General features: G+C 29.7%; 3 protein-coding genes across 4 annotated transcripts; 2 read left to right on the forward strand and 1 right to left on the reverse strand.

The window, feature by feature from the left end:
• Positions 1–422: 422 nt before the first annotated feature.
• Positions 423–3706, forward strand: LOC107414910 (VAN3-binding protein-like). 2 transcript variants are annotated; one of them, XM_060820029.1, is made up of 8 exons: positions 423–936; positions 1087–1181; positions 1294–1479; positions 1698–1865; positions 2218–2620; positions 2720–2830; positions 2920–3021; positions 3108–3706. In XM_060820029.1, exons 2-8 carry the CDS (start codon positions 1107–1109, stop codon positions 3266–3268), a joined length of 1206 nt encoding a protein of 401 aa, XP_060676012.1. In that variant the 5' UTR covers positions 423–936; positions 1087–1106; the 3' UTR covers positions 3269–3706. The 2 variants fall into 2 exon arrangements, with proteins under 2 accessions (XP_060676012.1, XP_048326872.1); XM_048470915.2 differs by having other exon boundaries at positions 423–1181.
• Positions 3707–3840: 134 nt separating this feature from the next.
• On the reverse strand, positions 3841–5947 carry LOC107414937 (uncharacterized). The gene is made up of 4 exons (XM_016023153.4): positions 5522–5947; positions 5357–5410; positions 4687–4812; positions 3841–4330 (listed from the first exon to the last, which is right to left on the reverse strand). Exons 1-4 carry the CDS (start codon positions 5915–5917, stop codon positions 4154–4156), a joined length of 753 nt encoding a protein of 250 aa, XP_015878639.1. The 5' UTR covers positions 5918–5947; the 3' UTR covers positions 3841–4153.
• A 5750-nt stretch (positions 5948–11697) lies between these two features.
• On the forward strand, positions 11698–15858 carry LOC107414958 (protein LEAD-SENSITIVE 1). The gene is made up of 2 exons (XM_048470887.2): positions 11698–11864; positions 15017–15858. Exons 1-2 carry the CDS (start codon positions 11771–11773, stop codon positions 15595–15597), a joined length of 675 nt encoding a protein of 224 aa, XP_048326844.2. The 5' UTR covers positions 11698–11770; the 3' UTR covers positions 15598–15858.

The following is a 15858-nucleotide window of genomic DNA, read 5'->3' on the forward strand; positions in this document are numbered from 1 at the left end:
TATATATATTTAAAAAAAGAGAGCATATTAAAGAATAGAATTATTTTTCATCATTCTGATAACTCATATCATAACTACAATTAAATATGGCTACACGATTAAGGCAAACTGTAATAAGTAATAATGGTAATTAATAAAAATATATGTATATAGTATTTTATAGAATGTGATGGGCTTAAAAAGGAAAATAAATATTTGATTTACATATAACTAATCTAACCTATTAGATCAAAATTAATAGATATTTATTTAGATTTAACTGGTCAAATGTAAAAGACAAAATTAATAACTTTTGAAAAATTTTCTCCTATTAAAAAAAATATAAAAAAAGGAAAACTTCACCTTCTATATAACTTTATAATTTACAATTTTGTTCATATACTTTTCCATAACCAAGATACAATTATAAAGCTTTTGCCACTGTGCTCTTCCATATGTATTTTACCATAAATCAGGTTTTATTCTTCCAATCTTCTCTATTAATTTTGTTTTGTTTTATTTACTTCTTGTTTCTTATGTTTTCTTTTCTTTTTTCTTTTTTCGGCCATAAAAAATTAAAATGCCTCCTAAAAACCATAACCATATGGATGCTAAAAACGAAATAAAAAAAGAAAAAGAAAAGTTGCAGAGCTAATATAATCTCAAATTGTGTTCTTGATATATTAATTTAGTTGAAAATTCAATGGAAAATTTAGCACTTTTTTAAACCGCGCGTGCTGCATATGGGTTCCTTTTCAACACTCATATAGATACCTCTTTGAGATTTCGTACTACAAACACCTTCCATGTTTCATTTTTGTTTTTGTTTTGTTTTTTAATCTTTCCCTAATGGGTATTATTTCTTCTAAGTCTATTGCCAGATTTGTAGTAATTAAGAAATCTGTCAAAAGCTGTGAGTTTATCACACTGAAGAAGTCTCATTTTGAATAATATCTGGTTTGTAACTCTTTTAATTTTTTTTATTTTTTCTGCTGTAATAACTTGGATTGGGTTCTAAAGCTAGACTGCCACAGGGAATACTAGTTCGGTATCAAATTAAATTTGGGTCAATTAAGAACTCACGTCTATTTTGTTTTTCTCTCACAGCATTAAAACTTGAATCACACATGAAGGAATTACCAGGGAAAGTTGCATCATCATGCAGAGTCTCCTTTAAAACTGGGCAACAATCAACTAATATAGTGAGCCTATTACATAAATAAGCTAAACAAGCATTTGATTGAATTTTCATTTATTACTTTTTCACATTCTTAGTGCTTCCACAATTTGTTTCCCTCTTGAAATTTTGTTTAGAATGGAAAGTTGGAGTCTTGTACCAGATCAGATAATTGCCTACTTGGTAAAGATAGAGCCTCTTGTTGCTCATGCTGGTATTGCTTTTCCTTGGAGATTCCTCGAAGTCCTATCAATGCCATGGAATTCCTGTCTCGTTCATGGAGTCCATCTTCCTTTGACTTCCAACAGATGTTTACATCAAGGGTACTGAAAATCAAATAACTATAGATGGGGAAAAAAAAAAAAAAAAAAATCAACATTAGCATATAGCATGTCTTGAAAAGCATTATGCGTATGTCCTAGATTTATATATAATTGATAGTGGTTTGGCTGTTTGTTTTGACTCCACGTTTCTCAGTTTTGATTACATGAATAATCTTCATGTCAGCTCAAGGGACTAACACTAGTCGTTGTTCTAGCAGAACAAGGTGTTGACACATAACCAGCCTAATTCAGATGTTGAGAATGAAGAAGACGCGTACGACAAGTCGAGTTCACAGGTTCGAGAAGAGAAGCTAGAGATAGAGGAAGTAAATGAGTTTTCACCCCAAAGAAGCAGTACCATCAGCAGAGCGGATGATATGTTATGGGTAATGGCTCTCACTCTCTCCGTGTGTCCCTGTCTATATTAGATGGTAATACAGCACGTTAATTCAATTTTAGTACCCCTTTTTTTTTTTTTTTTTTTTTGGCTTTCTTCCAATTCATTATAAAACATTGCTCTTTGAATTTTAATTTCTTTAATTTATTTTGTTAAAGATGGGAAATTATCCGTGTCTAATCGTGTTTGCAAGTTTATGGGGGAAAAAAATAGTAATAGTTCTTGTGCATGTCTTTATAAAGATGGATTACAGACAGACATTGAGAGCATAATCTTTTTAAAAAATGAATAATACCTATAAATTCTCTCTAAAACAGCATGGTCTTAATATGTTATTTTAGATGAACACGAAGAACAAAAAGGGGTGGTTAAGAGGCAAAACTTTAGCTAGCTTATTAAGACACCTCAGAGCTAAGAATAAAGAAGAAATTCGACTCCATAGAGCCAATGTTCATGCTGCCATTTCTGTGACACAATTGGCTGCAGCAATTGCTGGATATGCTGCCAATGGCTGCATGGGAGGAGCAAAAGATGATATTCCCACCATCAGTGAAGGTTCAGTAATTGAGGTCAATAACATGGATAATATCATGGCTTCTGCATCAGCTCTATTGGCCACAGTATGTGCTGAAAGTGCCGAGTCAGTGGGTGCACACAAAAACCATGTTGCTTCAGCTATTAACTCAGGCCTTGCCTGCCAAACCACAGCTGATATGATGACTCTTATGGCTGCTACTGCAACATGTAATGCTCTCTCTACACCTTTTCGTTAACACTTCCAATTTACTGCCATTGAAAACGAACAAACATTAACAAAAATGAAGGAAGCTTGTATATGTGCAGGTTTAAGAGGAGCTTCAACACTCAAATCAAGAGCTATAGCCAATACAAAATTTCCCAAGAAACAAGAGCTGATTGAAGTGAAAGCCCAGCTATCAGTAATCACTCCTTCTGGTAAAGATATATTACAAGGCCATGGCTTTCTTATAGTTCACCTTCAGTGGTTCTAAATGATTTAAGTACTATCTCATCCATGCAAACAGGACATAGAAGACACACTTGGGTTTCGATTTATTCGAGGCATAATCAGCTTACATTAAGCCTTCAGATAAAGTATTTGGGTGTCATACCAAAAACTAGGGAATGTAAGATATAATCTTCTCTGAATAACACTCAAAATATGGGTATTTTTCTTAGTTAGAATTGTTAAGAACAATTTGACACTTTGCAGATAAGATTTTGCATGTGATGGAGAAGATGATGGAATCTCAAGGTCACTACTCAATCACCTTAAAAAGCAATGAGGGTAATATCAAGCTAGTCTTTAAAGATGAAAACCAATCATTTCTCTGGACATCAAACATTTCTAATCTCTTAAAGATGCATAACTGAAGTTATCGAGTATTCGACAGTTTTCATTGTGTTTGTTTCACACCGTGCTGAAAATGCCTTGAATTCTTCTTGCTCTTGGAATATTGATTTTTGAATACCAAGAATTAAGCTTATTTGATAGTGACTTTCTTTCATTTATAAAATCTTGTTAGCAATTACTAATTGCATTTCTAAATGACTTTGATAATATACAAACAAAATTATCAACCAAATGATTTGTTTTTTTATCCAATTGCAAAAGAGAGTTTGAAAACTGTATGGGATACTAAAATTACAAATATTCAATAGCTTAATAAACATAATTTTGAATAAAATTATCTCCTGTTATTCGGACAAATAATTTATCATAACTTCAAATGTTTTATATCGATATCTTTATATCATTTTATTTATTTTCTTCCTCCATTATTTTCTTTATTTCTAGCAAGGTCCTATCTTCTACAGGGAATAAACTTCCACAAATTATTAACTTCTTCACTTCTATCCTTCAATTTAAACATTTGCTCTAGTGCTTCAAACATTGCATCTACATTTTTCAATAAATATATAAATTATCACAAAAAAAGAAAAGGTGATTATCAACATCCCTTGATAAAAAAGACAATTAATCAACATCCCTTACATTCCTTTGACAAAAGTGTACAGTCGACATAAGAAAGAAAAGCAAGAAAAACAAAATTTAAATGAAATATACTATTAACATAAAATGATCAACAACTATTTATACAGAAATAATACAAATTTTTTTCAGCAAAAAGAAAAAAAAAAAAATACTACATATTTAAATGACCCCCTTTTTTTTCTTTTTCCCTGCAAGTTGGGCAGGCCATGCTCACTGTTTTCTGTGTGTGACATGAAATCCCTATGTCAGTTTTGATATCTCACTCATTTCTCCTCAAACTCAACATCAATAACTTGAGGGTCGGACTTTGAAGTAGGGCCTTTGTTATCTCTTGAGAAGAAGTCCCCTTTCGGTTGCCACACAATGTTTCCACAGCCTGCACAGCGAATTATTTGGTTTTTGTATCCAACAAATTGCCTCTTGCAAGCTGGGCAATCCCCCTATACAAGTTAAGCACAAAAAGAGACATTGAGCCATTTGGTCATTTCAGTTTTCAAGCCAATAACAATTTTAAAAGCCTTTGTGGCTTCATCTAAACATTATTTGACAAGCACAGACACAAATTCAACGTTCAGTTTTTATTTATTTATTTATTTTTATTTTTTAACTGAGATTCAGGGCATGAGAATATGTTACAGAAAACGAGTTCAGAAATTGAGAGCAACAATAGCAATGACATAGGCTGCATATCTATTTACCATGTACGTTTGAACTACATTCAGTGCAAAGAAAAAAGTGTCTTGTAGTAGTTATGCAGATTAATATGCAAAGTAGCGGTGGACGAGCCGAGTAATACCTTTATAACAAGGTTGTTGGCCACAGTTCCAATGAGAAGAGGGGCAGCAAATGGCAGTACCCAAGTTGCAAATATCAAAATCCGGAAAAGCCATCCAGATAGTGCAAACCAGAGGAAGAAAATTGTCTGTAAATGAAGGGGAAAAATGGAGGTGAGCTAATATAAAGTTCAAATAATCCCAAAAAAAAAAAAAAAAAAAAGCTTAAAAATGGGTTTTGCTTTTTCTTTTTCTTTTTCCTCCTTCCATGCCACATGATTAATCACATACATAAAAAATAATCACTACTCTGTAACTTTTAACAATCAATCTGATTTTTAATTTTACTAGCCTTTTATTCTTACTCAAAGTCTCACTAAACCTTTAATCTTACGGTTTTAGTCGAGCTCTAGTTCAGTGGTTATTAATTAAATTAACCAAACTAACAAATACATAATCTGCCCCAAATGTGCAAGAGAAAACTCAACCAAACCAAGTTGTATTAATTATACAAACCCATATTCATAATTTTATTTCAGACAATTTACTAAACATGTCAATTAGGGTCATGAAAAAAGCTAATAGTTTTATGCAAATAACATCATACAAATGCCAAAAATCTCATCCTTATACAATCATGAATAAGACAAAGCGCAATAAAAATTGGGGTTATACACTAATTTAATTACTCACCGCAAAACCCCTTCCTAATGGAGTATCCAAAAAATCATTGATCTGCTTCCTGTACTGCACAGACAACAACCAAACAAAAAATTGCTCAAGAAATCGTAAATAAGCACAGAACAGTAAGAAACCCTCAATTTTCAATCTAAGAGAGAAAGAGACAGCAGAACAAACCCTAGGCCAGTTTCTACTGAAGTCCACAGAGAAAGCGCGCCATCGCGAGCTAATCTCAAGCTCCCTATCAATTTCTCGAGCTCGAGCAGCGGCGGATTGGGTGGCGGAGCTGAGCTTGCGCGACAAGGCGTATCGGCGGTCTAAGCGCTCGGCGGTCTTTCTGGCTTCGAAGACGAAGCGCTCAAAGCCATCATTCGCGCTGCGCCAGGCGTCCCTCCAGGCTTCACCGGAAGCCATGCGCTTAGCGAAGCCATCGATGTCGCTCCGCCGGAAAGCTTGTACGGTGGTGGCTACGTGGCGCGCCGACGTTGGGAACTTATTTAGAGGCTTGGCTCTCGCCGGAAGTGGGACTGCTTGTGCTTGTGGGTGCCATTGCAGAGTCGTGGCCATTCCCATTCGTATGGGAAAATCAAAATTGGGGCTTTCTGAATAATGTATTTACCTATAAATAATTATAGAAAAATAACAATATTAAAAATGTTAAGTTTTTTAATTAAAATTATTGAAAATGCATATAATCTACTTATAAAACATCTAGCATATATTATCATGAAAATTTATTTGTTTATTTATTTTTATTATGGATGTCATAAAAATTTATTGCTACAACTTTTTTTTTTTTTTTTTTATAAAAAAAATTGAATGGTGTTAATAATTATATCAAAGTAATAATAGAAAAAAGATGATTTATGGTGCAATTAGAGTTTTTAAAATTCGAGGGTAATGTGAAAAACAATGCCTATTTGGGAAGCAGAAAGTGTAATTAGTCCTATTTTATTTTATGGTATTAATTTTATTTTGTGGAGCTTTTATGGGCTGGTTGTTTTTTTTAGGTGTACAGTCCGAGCCCAGTCTTAATACAGGATTAAGTTGGGTTAATCTTTGGTTAACCTTGCCGTTCATATAGGCCTACGCTGCCTGTTCGGGCTTGTGCGTGTTTCTAAGTGCAGAGCCCAGTTTCATGTGATTTCGTTGGGCTTAGCCTTGTGTTTGTCTCGAGTCTCTACATAATTTAAAATAATAATAATAATAATAATAAAAAATTCATAACAAATAAAAATTGGCAGTATTTGGCGTAACTAATTTGTTTTAACCAACGTTGTCTATTCTATTCAAAAGAAATGAAATCCATTCCTAAAACCAAACAGAATAATAAATTGGTAGAATAATTCATGCATCCAATAGTTTTACTCGATAAAAGTATTTTGTGCACCAGAGCATGATCTTTTTTCCATTTACTTTATTCAGTTTTGGTTCTGGTAACGTAAAGAGGTTCATCTTTAAAATATGCAAAAAATCATAGTATTTTTTTCCTCTTATGTATCATTATAATTCACATTAAAAATAGATATATTTCACATTATTTGGCTACCTTACTTATCTAGCATATTACTACAAAATTTTACACCATACCATAGGTGGTACGGCGTTTTCCAGACATGCAAAAATGTTTTGGTCAGTAGAAGAGTAAGCTGAGTATATGTATAAACTTGGAGATGGGAAGAGTTCAAATTTGAAACCTTGGGCAAAAGACAGGCAGCGTGTGTATTGAGGATTAATTTATAAATTGCGCGGTTTCACCATACAGGGTCCACACTGTAAACTTGTTTTTTCAATATCCATGCCAAGTTATCTCGATTTCTTTTTCTGGTGACATATGTGGCAATCTTGTATGCCGATGGAAAGTGAGTTTTTTTATTTTATTTATATTTTTTTTTAATATTTTTTTTCATATGTAGGTTTTTTTTTTTGAATTTTTTTTTTGAATCTTTAATTATTTGGTAAAATTGTTGAGTTTTGAATTCGGATTTTTTAAATTTCTAGTTTTAATACCATGTTGAAATACCATTTATTTTAAAAACTTAGAATAAATAGTATTTCAACTTATGCACATTAAAATTACAGTCTTTTGTATGCAATATACTCTGTTTATTTTATTTTATTTTTCATTTCAACCCTCTTAAGTTGGGTTTCTTACTTTTCGTATTTGTATTTTCGGGCCAAAAAAGAAAAAAAAAGAAAAAAAAAAAAAGGAAGATTACAACCCATTTTGTTTTTGATTTCAAAAGGCCAAAAGCTATGTACAAAAATTTTCGGTTTTTCTTAACAATGTCGACTATTTATTTAATTCTTCGATTAGCACCACTTAAAATCTTCAACAAATTGGAAATTCTCGTATTCCATTGTATCTTTAGCGATGACTATTCATTTGAGTAGACGATCGGTCTCCATGAAGATTTCAAAGCTTTATAAATAACAACCAAAGCTTAATGGCTGCACTGCATCAATGGGTTATCTTCCACAACCTTGTTAATTCGAAGAAGAACGAAGAAGTTGAAGTGGCCGGTTTGACGTGGATATGTAATGCCTCCATAGATACTTTGTGCTCTTTGGGCAATGGAGCTTGTTTGGCAATGAGTTTGGACTATTTATTTGTGTTGCTTTAAATCACATATGAATTAATGTCCTTTAATGAAAAGGGATTGTTTTCTTTTAACTAGTTGGTTTTCGGTTAAATTATCTAGATTGACATGGTTTGAACTAATCCAAAAATTTGACAACTTTACAAGGCAAGTTTATCTTAAATTTGTTTACTTTTGTCAAACCAAACTTAATATTTATACTCATTATCTCCTACATAGATTTTTCAGTCTATGGTTTGGATAAAGTTGGGAGGTCGACCAAGTCAACAATCACTTGTGCATGTATGGGACTATGAGTACTTAGGCAAGGAAAAAATTATATAACCAAAGGGGAATTTAAAAGAGAAACGGAGATAGATATAAACAGGTTTCTGATGAGGGCAAAGAAATGAAATTGCGTATACTGAAGACATTCGAAGCCGGGTTTACAATGCCTGTAAGGTGCGAAGACCAAGACACTTTGAGAAAGGGTTGCCAATTTTATATAATCAAACGTCTTTCCAAGTGTTTGTGATAGCAGATTTCATAGCCTTCTACTGCTCGGCTGCCTCAGTTTTGTTACAATTTTGCGGTTCCGCAGAGTATGGCTATCATCTTCTTCTGTTGTTTTACAAGAGTTGCAGCAGCTCTCACTTACATTTCTAGCCTTGGATTGGTAGTGGCTTTTACTTCGCCATGTGCAGTTAATGCCAAATTACTCAAAGCTAGCAGATCATATTTTTGTTTCTGGTAACTGCTGTGTTTTTGCCTATATCTGCGGCTCTTTGTAGATGTCGGCAATCAGAAAAAAAAAAAAAAAAAAATCAAGCTGTTAATAATATTGGCAGCGATGCATAAGTTGTCAGAATAGGCAGTTTCATGTGGCAGTGCCTGAGCTAGCCAGCTTACGGCCATAACATAGCATAAATCATGAACGCTTTATGAAGATCATAAATTGTGCAATATTAATTTGATTCAAATGCACTGAACTTTTTTCCCCCTCGAAAGGCTAGTTCTTTTCTTTATTATGAAGATTGGACAAATTCTTCTTTTACTACCTAGAGGGTATTAATTACTTTATCTTTAGGCTTTAAGCATGTTACTATTATCCTTCAATTCAACTGCACCATAGAGTTTTCTTTGCTGTAGAGGTAAAGATCAACTTGGTTTTTTGATCTCCAGTTGCTCTACTGGCTCTTTACAAGCATTGATCTTAGACTGATTACTAATAAACTCAAGTAAATCATATTAACACCAACAAGATGCTGGCTGAATTGGTTAGTAGATTGTAACCCTAAAAATTTTATTTGGTCAAAGGTTAAGGATTCAATCATCTAGATGATACTGTTTTACTCATCCGGATTATATGATTATAACCCTCCATATTATATATTTTTTCTCCTTTTGGATTTCATGTTTCTAATCCTTTCTCTAAACCATTTTTACCCTACCAATTTTACTTCAATTATGAAATTATGTTAATGGATGTTCATGTATATTATTTTGACATTTATTTTTCTTATATGTAAAAGAGTATTAATCCCGATGTGATCAATATATCACTTTATGCTAGATCTCCTTGCTCTTTTGAGATGGAATTTTTTTTGGTGTGTGACTAGATGCATTATTAAGAGGTTGTTGGAGAGCACCTAACTGTTGGATTTACCACTTAAAGAATCCAAGGGTCAATTTTGGTATGTGTGAGAGGACTACGAGAGAAATGGAAAATTCCCATATATAAATATTATATTGCCAAGAAAGAAATGGAAAGTAAAAACAATTCAAGCATTTATGCAAGGAAGAGGAAGAAACACAAATAAACAAAAAGGGAAATAAAATTAGGAATTGAACAGTAGAAAAAATAAATATTAAAAGGAAAAAATAATTTAGAAGGAAAAAAAAAACAAAGATAAAATAAATAAAAAAATAACGAAATAAAAAAATAAGAAGAAAAAAAAAAAGAGAGGGAAAAAAAAAAACTGCAAAGGAAGATAGAAAGATTAAAAAAATGAAAGAAAATGGAAGAAGAAGAAGAAGAAAAAAAAAAAAAAACTGATGATGCAAAAAAAAGGAAGCCAAAGATAAATTAAAAAAAAAATATGTTTATTGTTATTTAGGGACCAAACAAAAAAAAAAAAAAAAGGAAGAACATCCAGATATGAGAATAATATAAAGAAAAAAAATAACAAGATATGAGAATATTTATTATTTTTTAATGAAATAGGATTCAAAATTTTGTTTAAAAAATAAAAAGAAATAGAACATTTCCTTGGTAGGACAAGTAAAAAGAGAAAAAGAAAGGTGGTGGTGGAGAACCAAAAACATCGGTCCAACATTTCCCCACATGAGCCGATTTTCCAGATGAAAACGATTCGTCAACACGAACCTTGGATCAATTTATGTCCTGTCCTGTCCCCTTTTAGTCCGGCGTCTCAAACACCCAGGAAGCAGAGGTTCTTCACAAAAGCATTCTGAAAAAGTTTTCAATCACATAATTAACTCCTGTTTGCCTATATGTGTACTACTACAGGGGTATTCAAAATGAATTTTAAGAGATTTTTATGGACCATTTTTTTTTTTTTTTTTTTAAGAATAGAGACAATAGAGGGAATAGAAAAAAATATATATTAAAATCTTTTGTTTCCATAGTTAAAATAGGATGGAAAGAGACAAAAAAAAAAAAAAAGTAAAAAATTTGATCCTTTTATTTTTCCGTGTTATGTTTTCCATCAAAACTAACAGGAAGCGAATAGAAATGAAAATGTTTTAATAAATTTTTTGAATATTTCAAAATTACTTTAGTAATTATTGTATGAAAATATTTATTGATTAACTTTAGTATAGTTCATAAATTTTGATGGATTTTTTATAGAGTTAATAAAAGTTATGAAAGATGCTTATAGATTTTTATAAATTTCGTAAAGATTTTTTATTTTTATTTTTATAGTTTACATAATTATGATAGATATTTTGTTACACTTTTATAAATTTTCATTTTAAAAGATTAATAAATTTTTATTAACTTTTAAATATAATATTGACTCCATGCTAGCATAAATATATTTCTCATATCAATAAAATGTTTTTAAAAAATAAAAATAAATTACCTTGATAAAAAAAAATTATTTATAAAAATTAGTTAGGAAAATTCATAATTATTCTATATGTAATAAAATAAGAGAGAGAAAAAAAAATCCTAAAACAATATATATATATATATATATTTTTTTTTTTGGTAAGGCTTTGGTTTTCTAACAGAGAGGGAGATGGAGGGTGAGTAAAAGAGGGACGGAAGAAGGGGCTCGAAAAATGGGTACCGATATTTCCTCCCATGTGTTAATCTTATCCGGACTGTATATTCCTCCTCGTGGGTAGTCTTCTTTTTATCCGGACAAAATTGATTGGTCAAACACCAACCTAGCACTATTTTATGTCCTGTCCTACTTTATAGTCCAGCGTGTCAAACACGCAGGCATCTGAAAAAACAAAGGAAGCAGAGGCTCTTCACGAAAGAGCTTTCACTTCCTTTTGTTACCAAAGTACAAGAACAACTTCAAACCCCTAAAAGCGTTTAATTAATTCCTGTTTTCCTATACATGCACCACATTAATTAACCGTGTACTTTAAGAGACTTCAAAATTGATAATATTCGTTTCTTCTTTTTTATTTTTTTATTTTTTATTTTTAATTTTTGATTATATTAATTAGCGGTTTACTTTTAATTTGTTTCTTTGGTCTATAAATAAGCAGGCTAGCAGCAGCAGCAGCTTTGCATAGCATCCATATCACAACACAGTCCTTGGAAAGTTAGTCTTTGAAAAGCGAGAGATATAGAAAAGGAGTTGGTATGGGATTCATTTCGAACAGAATTAGAAGGGACAAGCTGCAATCAGGAGATCATATTTACTGCTACAGAGCTCTACACACGTATTCCCACCATGGTAATTGTATTGTTCCCCATTAAATCTCAATTCTTAGCTTCAAGTGAAACATACATGCATATGACAACAGTCTCTCTTATACTTTTATACTAATTGCTTTTTTGGTTAAAAGTTATATATATATATATATAATGAAGCTTTTATCAAGTCAATTTGATGATTTATCATAAGAATTTTTCTTTTTAATTTTTAAACCACTCCAAGGATTGAGATTAAAAATTCATCAACTAGTAGTTACAAAATTCATTTTGCCTTAAAAAAAAAAAAAATTAACATATCAAACGCATACATTTAATGAAAAACCTAATATTAAAACCATTATATCAAATTCAAATATATTTTTTATTCATTGTAATTAATTAATTTCCATATATTAATACTAATAATGTAATTTAATTATTTAATTGTTTGTCTATTTATTTATTATTATTATTTATTCTATAAATATATTTTTCAATTATAAGATAAATTATTTATGAAATCCAAATTATAAAATATTTATTTTAATTTTTTCCATATATAAAATTAAAATTAAAATTCAAATGAATTAATAATTTGTTTCAGATATAAATATTATTTTGCCATGTTTAACAACTATTATTTATGATATTTTTTATATATAAAAAAAGATATTTTTATTAATTTCTATATTTTTTTAATTTTCATAAACTATATTTTTATATGTAAAAATATTTAAAATATATTTAATTAAAAAAATACATTTTATGTATTTGACTTATTTGGTAAATAAAATATTTTATTTATTTAAAATTTATTTTAAAATAAAAATTAATTTTATATATAATTAGGTACAACCATAAAAGATAAGATATTAAATAAATAAATAAAATAAAAAAGATGCTTTTTAAAGGAATTTGATAAAAAAAGTATGCTGACATGTGACACATTTCTTCTTCTTCTTCTTCTTTTATATATTATATATATAAATACATTTTGAGCATTTTTTAAAAAATATAGAAAAATATATTATTCATTTTAAATTTATGATAAAAAAAATCAATTTTATTATTAATTATTATATATTAGTCTTATTATTTTATAATAAAATTACATTTATTGTATATTTATATATAAATATGTATTAGTATATAGAATTTTTATATAAAATATCTTTAATAATAAAAATATATAGATTCTCGTTTTGAATAAAAAAAAGACTATAAAATATAAAAATAATTAAAAAAATATCTGATAAAATGTACTGACATATTTTTATGCAATATGAAATTATTATAAACATAATGATACATAAAAACTTAATATTTAATAGAAAATAAATCAATAAAGATTGTTTGAGTGAAAAGAACTTTGACTATTGATTTTATTTTTTATATATGGAATTAAAAAAAAAGAAAAAAATAATGTTTTTCGAGCATGAAATAGTGTTTTCGATGGTATATAATTTGATTGAACACTATAAATAGAAAAATACATAGAGCAGAAAGGATAGGCTGAAAAAATATTGGCTTATTTTTTTAGGAAAAAAATATAGATAATTATCCTTTTTTTTTCTTTTTGATATTTTAATTATTTAGGAGTGTTATAAGTATTGATTTAATTTGGTTCAAAAGAATAATATTACTGTTGCAATACATTCAAACATTTAGACCATATAATGCAATTGAGTGTTTGAGAGCAAAGTTTCCAACCGAAAGAGCCAACTAACCATTTTTTTTCCCATCACAATAAGCTGGTGAAATAATAATGAGTTCAATACAGAAAAAACTTTAAGAGGAACTTCTTAAAATGTCAATAATAGAAAATAATATTAATAATAAATAAAATAAATATGCTCCAGAGAGAGAGATAGATGTTCTAGAGAACCTCATCATAGATCTTGGCACGTTTTGATACATAATACCTCAATCTTGGTATTGAACTCTACATGCCTTCTATCATATTATTCTTTTTTTACTCATCAGTCACACATTGTTTGGAAGCTGGTAGCACATTTTTGATGTACTAAGGGAAAAACATTAAAAAAAAAATAAAAATGCATTTTTTTAAATAAAGACGATTTAAAATATGGAAATCATAGTTAATAAAGCAGGTTTACATGTACCTTATATAGCACTCCATGGTTAGCTTTAACAGACTGTAAATTTGATTTCTATATATAATATTATTCAGTTATAGAATTTAAATTCAAAAATATTTGCATTTTTATTTTTTCCATTTATGGAATTTTTCTCTCTAATTTTTTCTATCTGTGAAATTTAAATTTAAATTCAAATGCATTTATATACTTTAATTTAAATTCAAATGTTTTCCATTTATAGAATTCAAATTTAAATTCAAATATTTTTTTGATTCTTTGTAAATAATTAATTTCTATATATTAAATAGTCATAATGTAATTTATTATTATTATTATTATAAATTATAGCCGACTTTGAGACAATCAAGTTTCATTAAACGGTGGTTAAATATATAATACGATAACTATAATTTTTCATAGAATGATAACAAATCAATCTATGTAATGATCTAAAAATTTAAATTAAAAACTTACTATTATAATAATGACCTCTTTATAAATTATATAATATAGTATAATATAATATTTATAATAGTAATAATGCTAATAATAAAAATATATGTATCATTAAAAAAGGGTAAAAATATATATTTGGTAAATAAAATAAAATTAAATATTTTATTTATTTTAAATTTATTTAAAGATTATTACCATATATAATTTTATCAATTGTTTAATAATTATGAATAGTTATATCAAAAATTAATTTTATATATATTTGGTTATATCATAAAAGATAATATAATGAATAATAAATAATAAATAAAAAATAAAATAAAAATAAAAAATATACTTTTGGAGGAAATTTAGAAAAAGTCTATGCTGGCATATGATGCATACTATATTTCTTTTATATATTATATAGATAGATTATATAGATAGATGTCTGCCCAGTCTTGCTACAGTATGCACCGTATTATAAAATGTGTGCCACTAGTCTTTTATTAACAATAAACTTGAAAATCAATTTATTGCCGTCAAAAAACTGATGACACACCTCTTATGCTACAGGATTGATATGTTTTTTAACAAAATTTTATATCTAACAACCTAAAAGATTAATGTTAATTTTAATCTAAATTTATGTATACAGGAATATACGTGAAGGAAAACAACAAAGCTAGAGTGATCCACCTCAGCATAAAACCTAAAACATGCGAAAACTGCCGTGGGGAACAACAAGCAGAGGAGAAGAAAGGGGAAGGAATAGTGGTGAAAACCTGCCTTGCCTGCTTTCTGGATGGTCACGGCCTTTTTCGCTATGAATACGAAGTGTCTATATCAAACTTCTTGCTACAAGTCCCAGGTACATGCACCACACGCCCTGCCGATGAGCGCCGCACGGTTATCGATCGCGCCTATAAGATGCACAAAACCAATGGTTTCGGCGCTTACCATCTTCTTAACAACAACTGTGAGACCTTCGCAGTTTACTGCAAGACTGGAATCCCTTACAGCGTGCAAGTCATGTTTGTGGAAATCACTCTAAAAACTACTCTTGCAGACTTGGGACAACCCCAATCCGTCATGACCTTACTGGCAAAGATCGCAGTGGCAAATAGAATGGAAGTCATGCTACAGGTGAATAAATTAATCTGTGGGCTTTCAAAGGACAAAAGAGTAGTGGAAAGCTGGTCTTCAAAGGACAAGGTGGTGGTGGAGAATGGTAATTGATAATTGATATTATTACCATTATCGTTATCATAAATACATAGAATTCCTAGTAATTCCCTCAATAAAATAATACCACACAATGGTTGCAGTTTGTGCTCCTTGTTATGTTGGGATCTCTGTTTGTTTGTGTGTTATGTTAGGATCCACTGCTTGTTATTTAGTTTCCCAAAATGCATATGCTGTAACTTTTATATATAGACATAAAATAATGTGTCTGCGTGTTTGTACTTTGTATGTATAAATATATTGTTGAAAATTCTT

Source organism: Ziziphus jujuba, chromosome 8 (genome assembly GCF_031755915.1).
Source record: "Ziziphus jujuba cultivar Dongzao chromosome 8, ASM3175591v1".
In the NCBI taxonomy this organism is placed as follows: Eukaryota; Viridiplantae; Streptophyta; class Magnoliopsida; order Rosales; family Rhamnaceae; genus Ziziphus; species Ziziphus jujuba.

What these genes read in the sequence shown, in the direction of transcription:
- LOC107414937 (XM_016023153.4), bottom strand. Translation starts at nt 5,917, where the DNA reads ATGGGAATGGCCACGACTCTGCAATGGCACCCACAAGCACAAGCAGTC. An exon ending in TCAGTAGAAACTGGCCTAGG is followed by an intron (nt 5,411 to 5,521) that starts GTTTGTTCTGCT and finishes TTGTCTGTGCAG; the next exon opens with TACAGGAAGCAGATCAATGA. An exon ending in CATTAGGAAGGGGTTTTGCG is followed by an intron (nt 4,813 to 5,356) that starts GTGAGTAATTAA and finishes CTTCATTTACAG; the next exon opens with ACAATTTTCTTCCTCTGGTT.
- LOC107414958 (XM_048470887.2), top strand. Translation starts at nt 11,771, where the DNA reads ATGGGATTCATTTCGAACAGAATTAGAAGGGACAAGCTGCAATCAGGA. An exon ending in ACACACGTATTCCCACCATG is followed by an intron (nt 11,865 to 15,016) that starts GTAATTGTATTG and finishes TTATGTATACAG; the next exon opens with GAATATACGTGAAGGAAAAC.
- LOC107414910 (XM_048470915.2), top strand. Translation starts at nt 1,107, where the DNA reads ATGAAGGAATTACCAGGGAAAGTTGCATCATCATGCAGAGTCTCCTTT. An exon ending in TATGGCTGCTACTGCAACAT is followed by an intron (nt 2,621 to 2,719) that starts GTAATGCTCTCT and finishes GTATATGTGCAG; the next exon opens with GTTTAAGAGGAGCTTCAACA. An exon ending in ATCAGTAATCACTCCTTCTG is followed by an intron (nt 2,831 to 2,919) that starts GTAAAGATATAT and finishes CCATGCAAACAG; the next exon opens with GACATAGAAGACACACTTGG.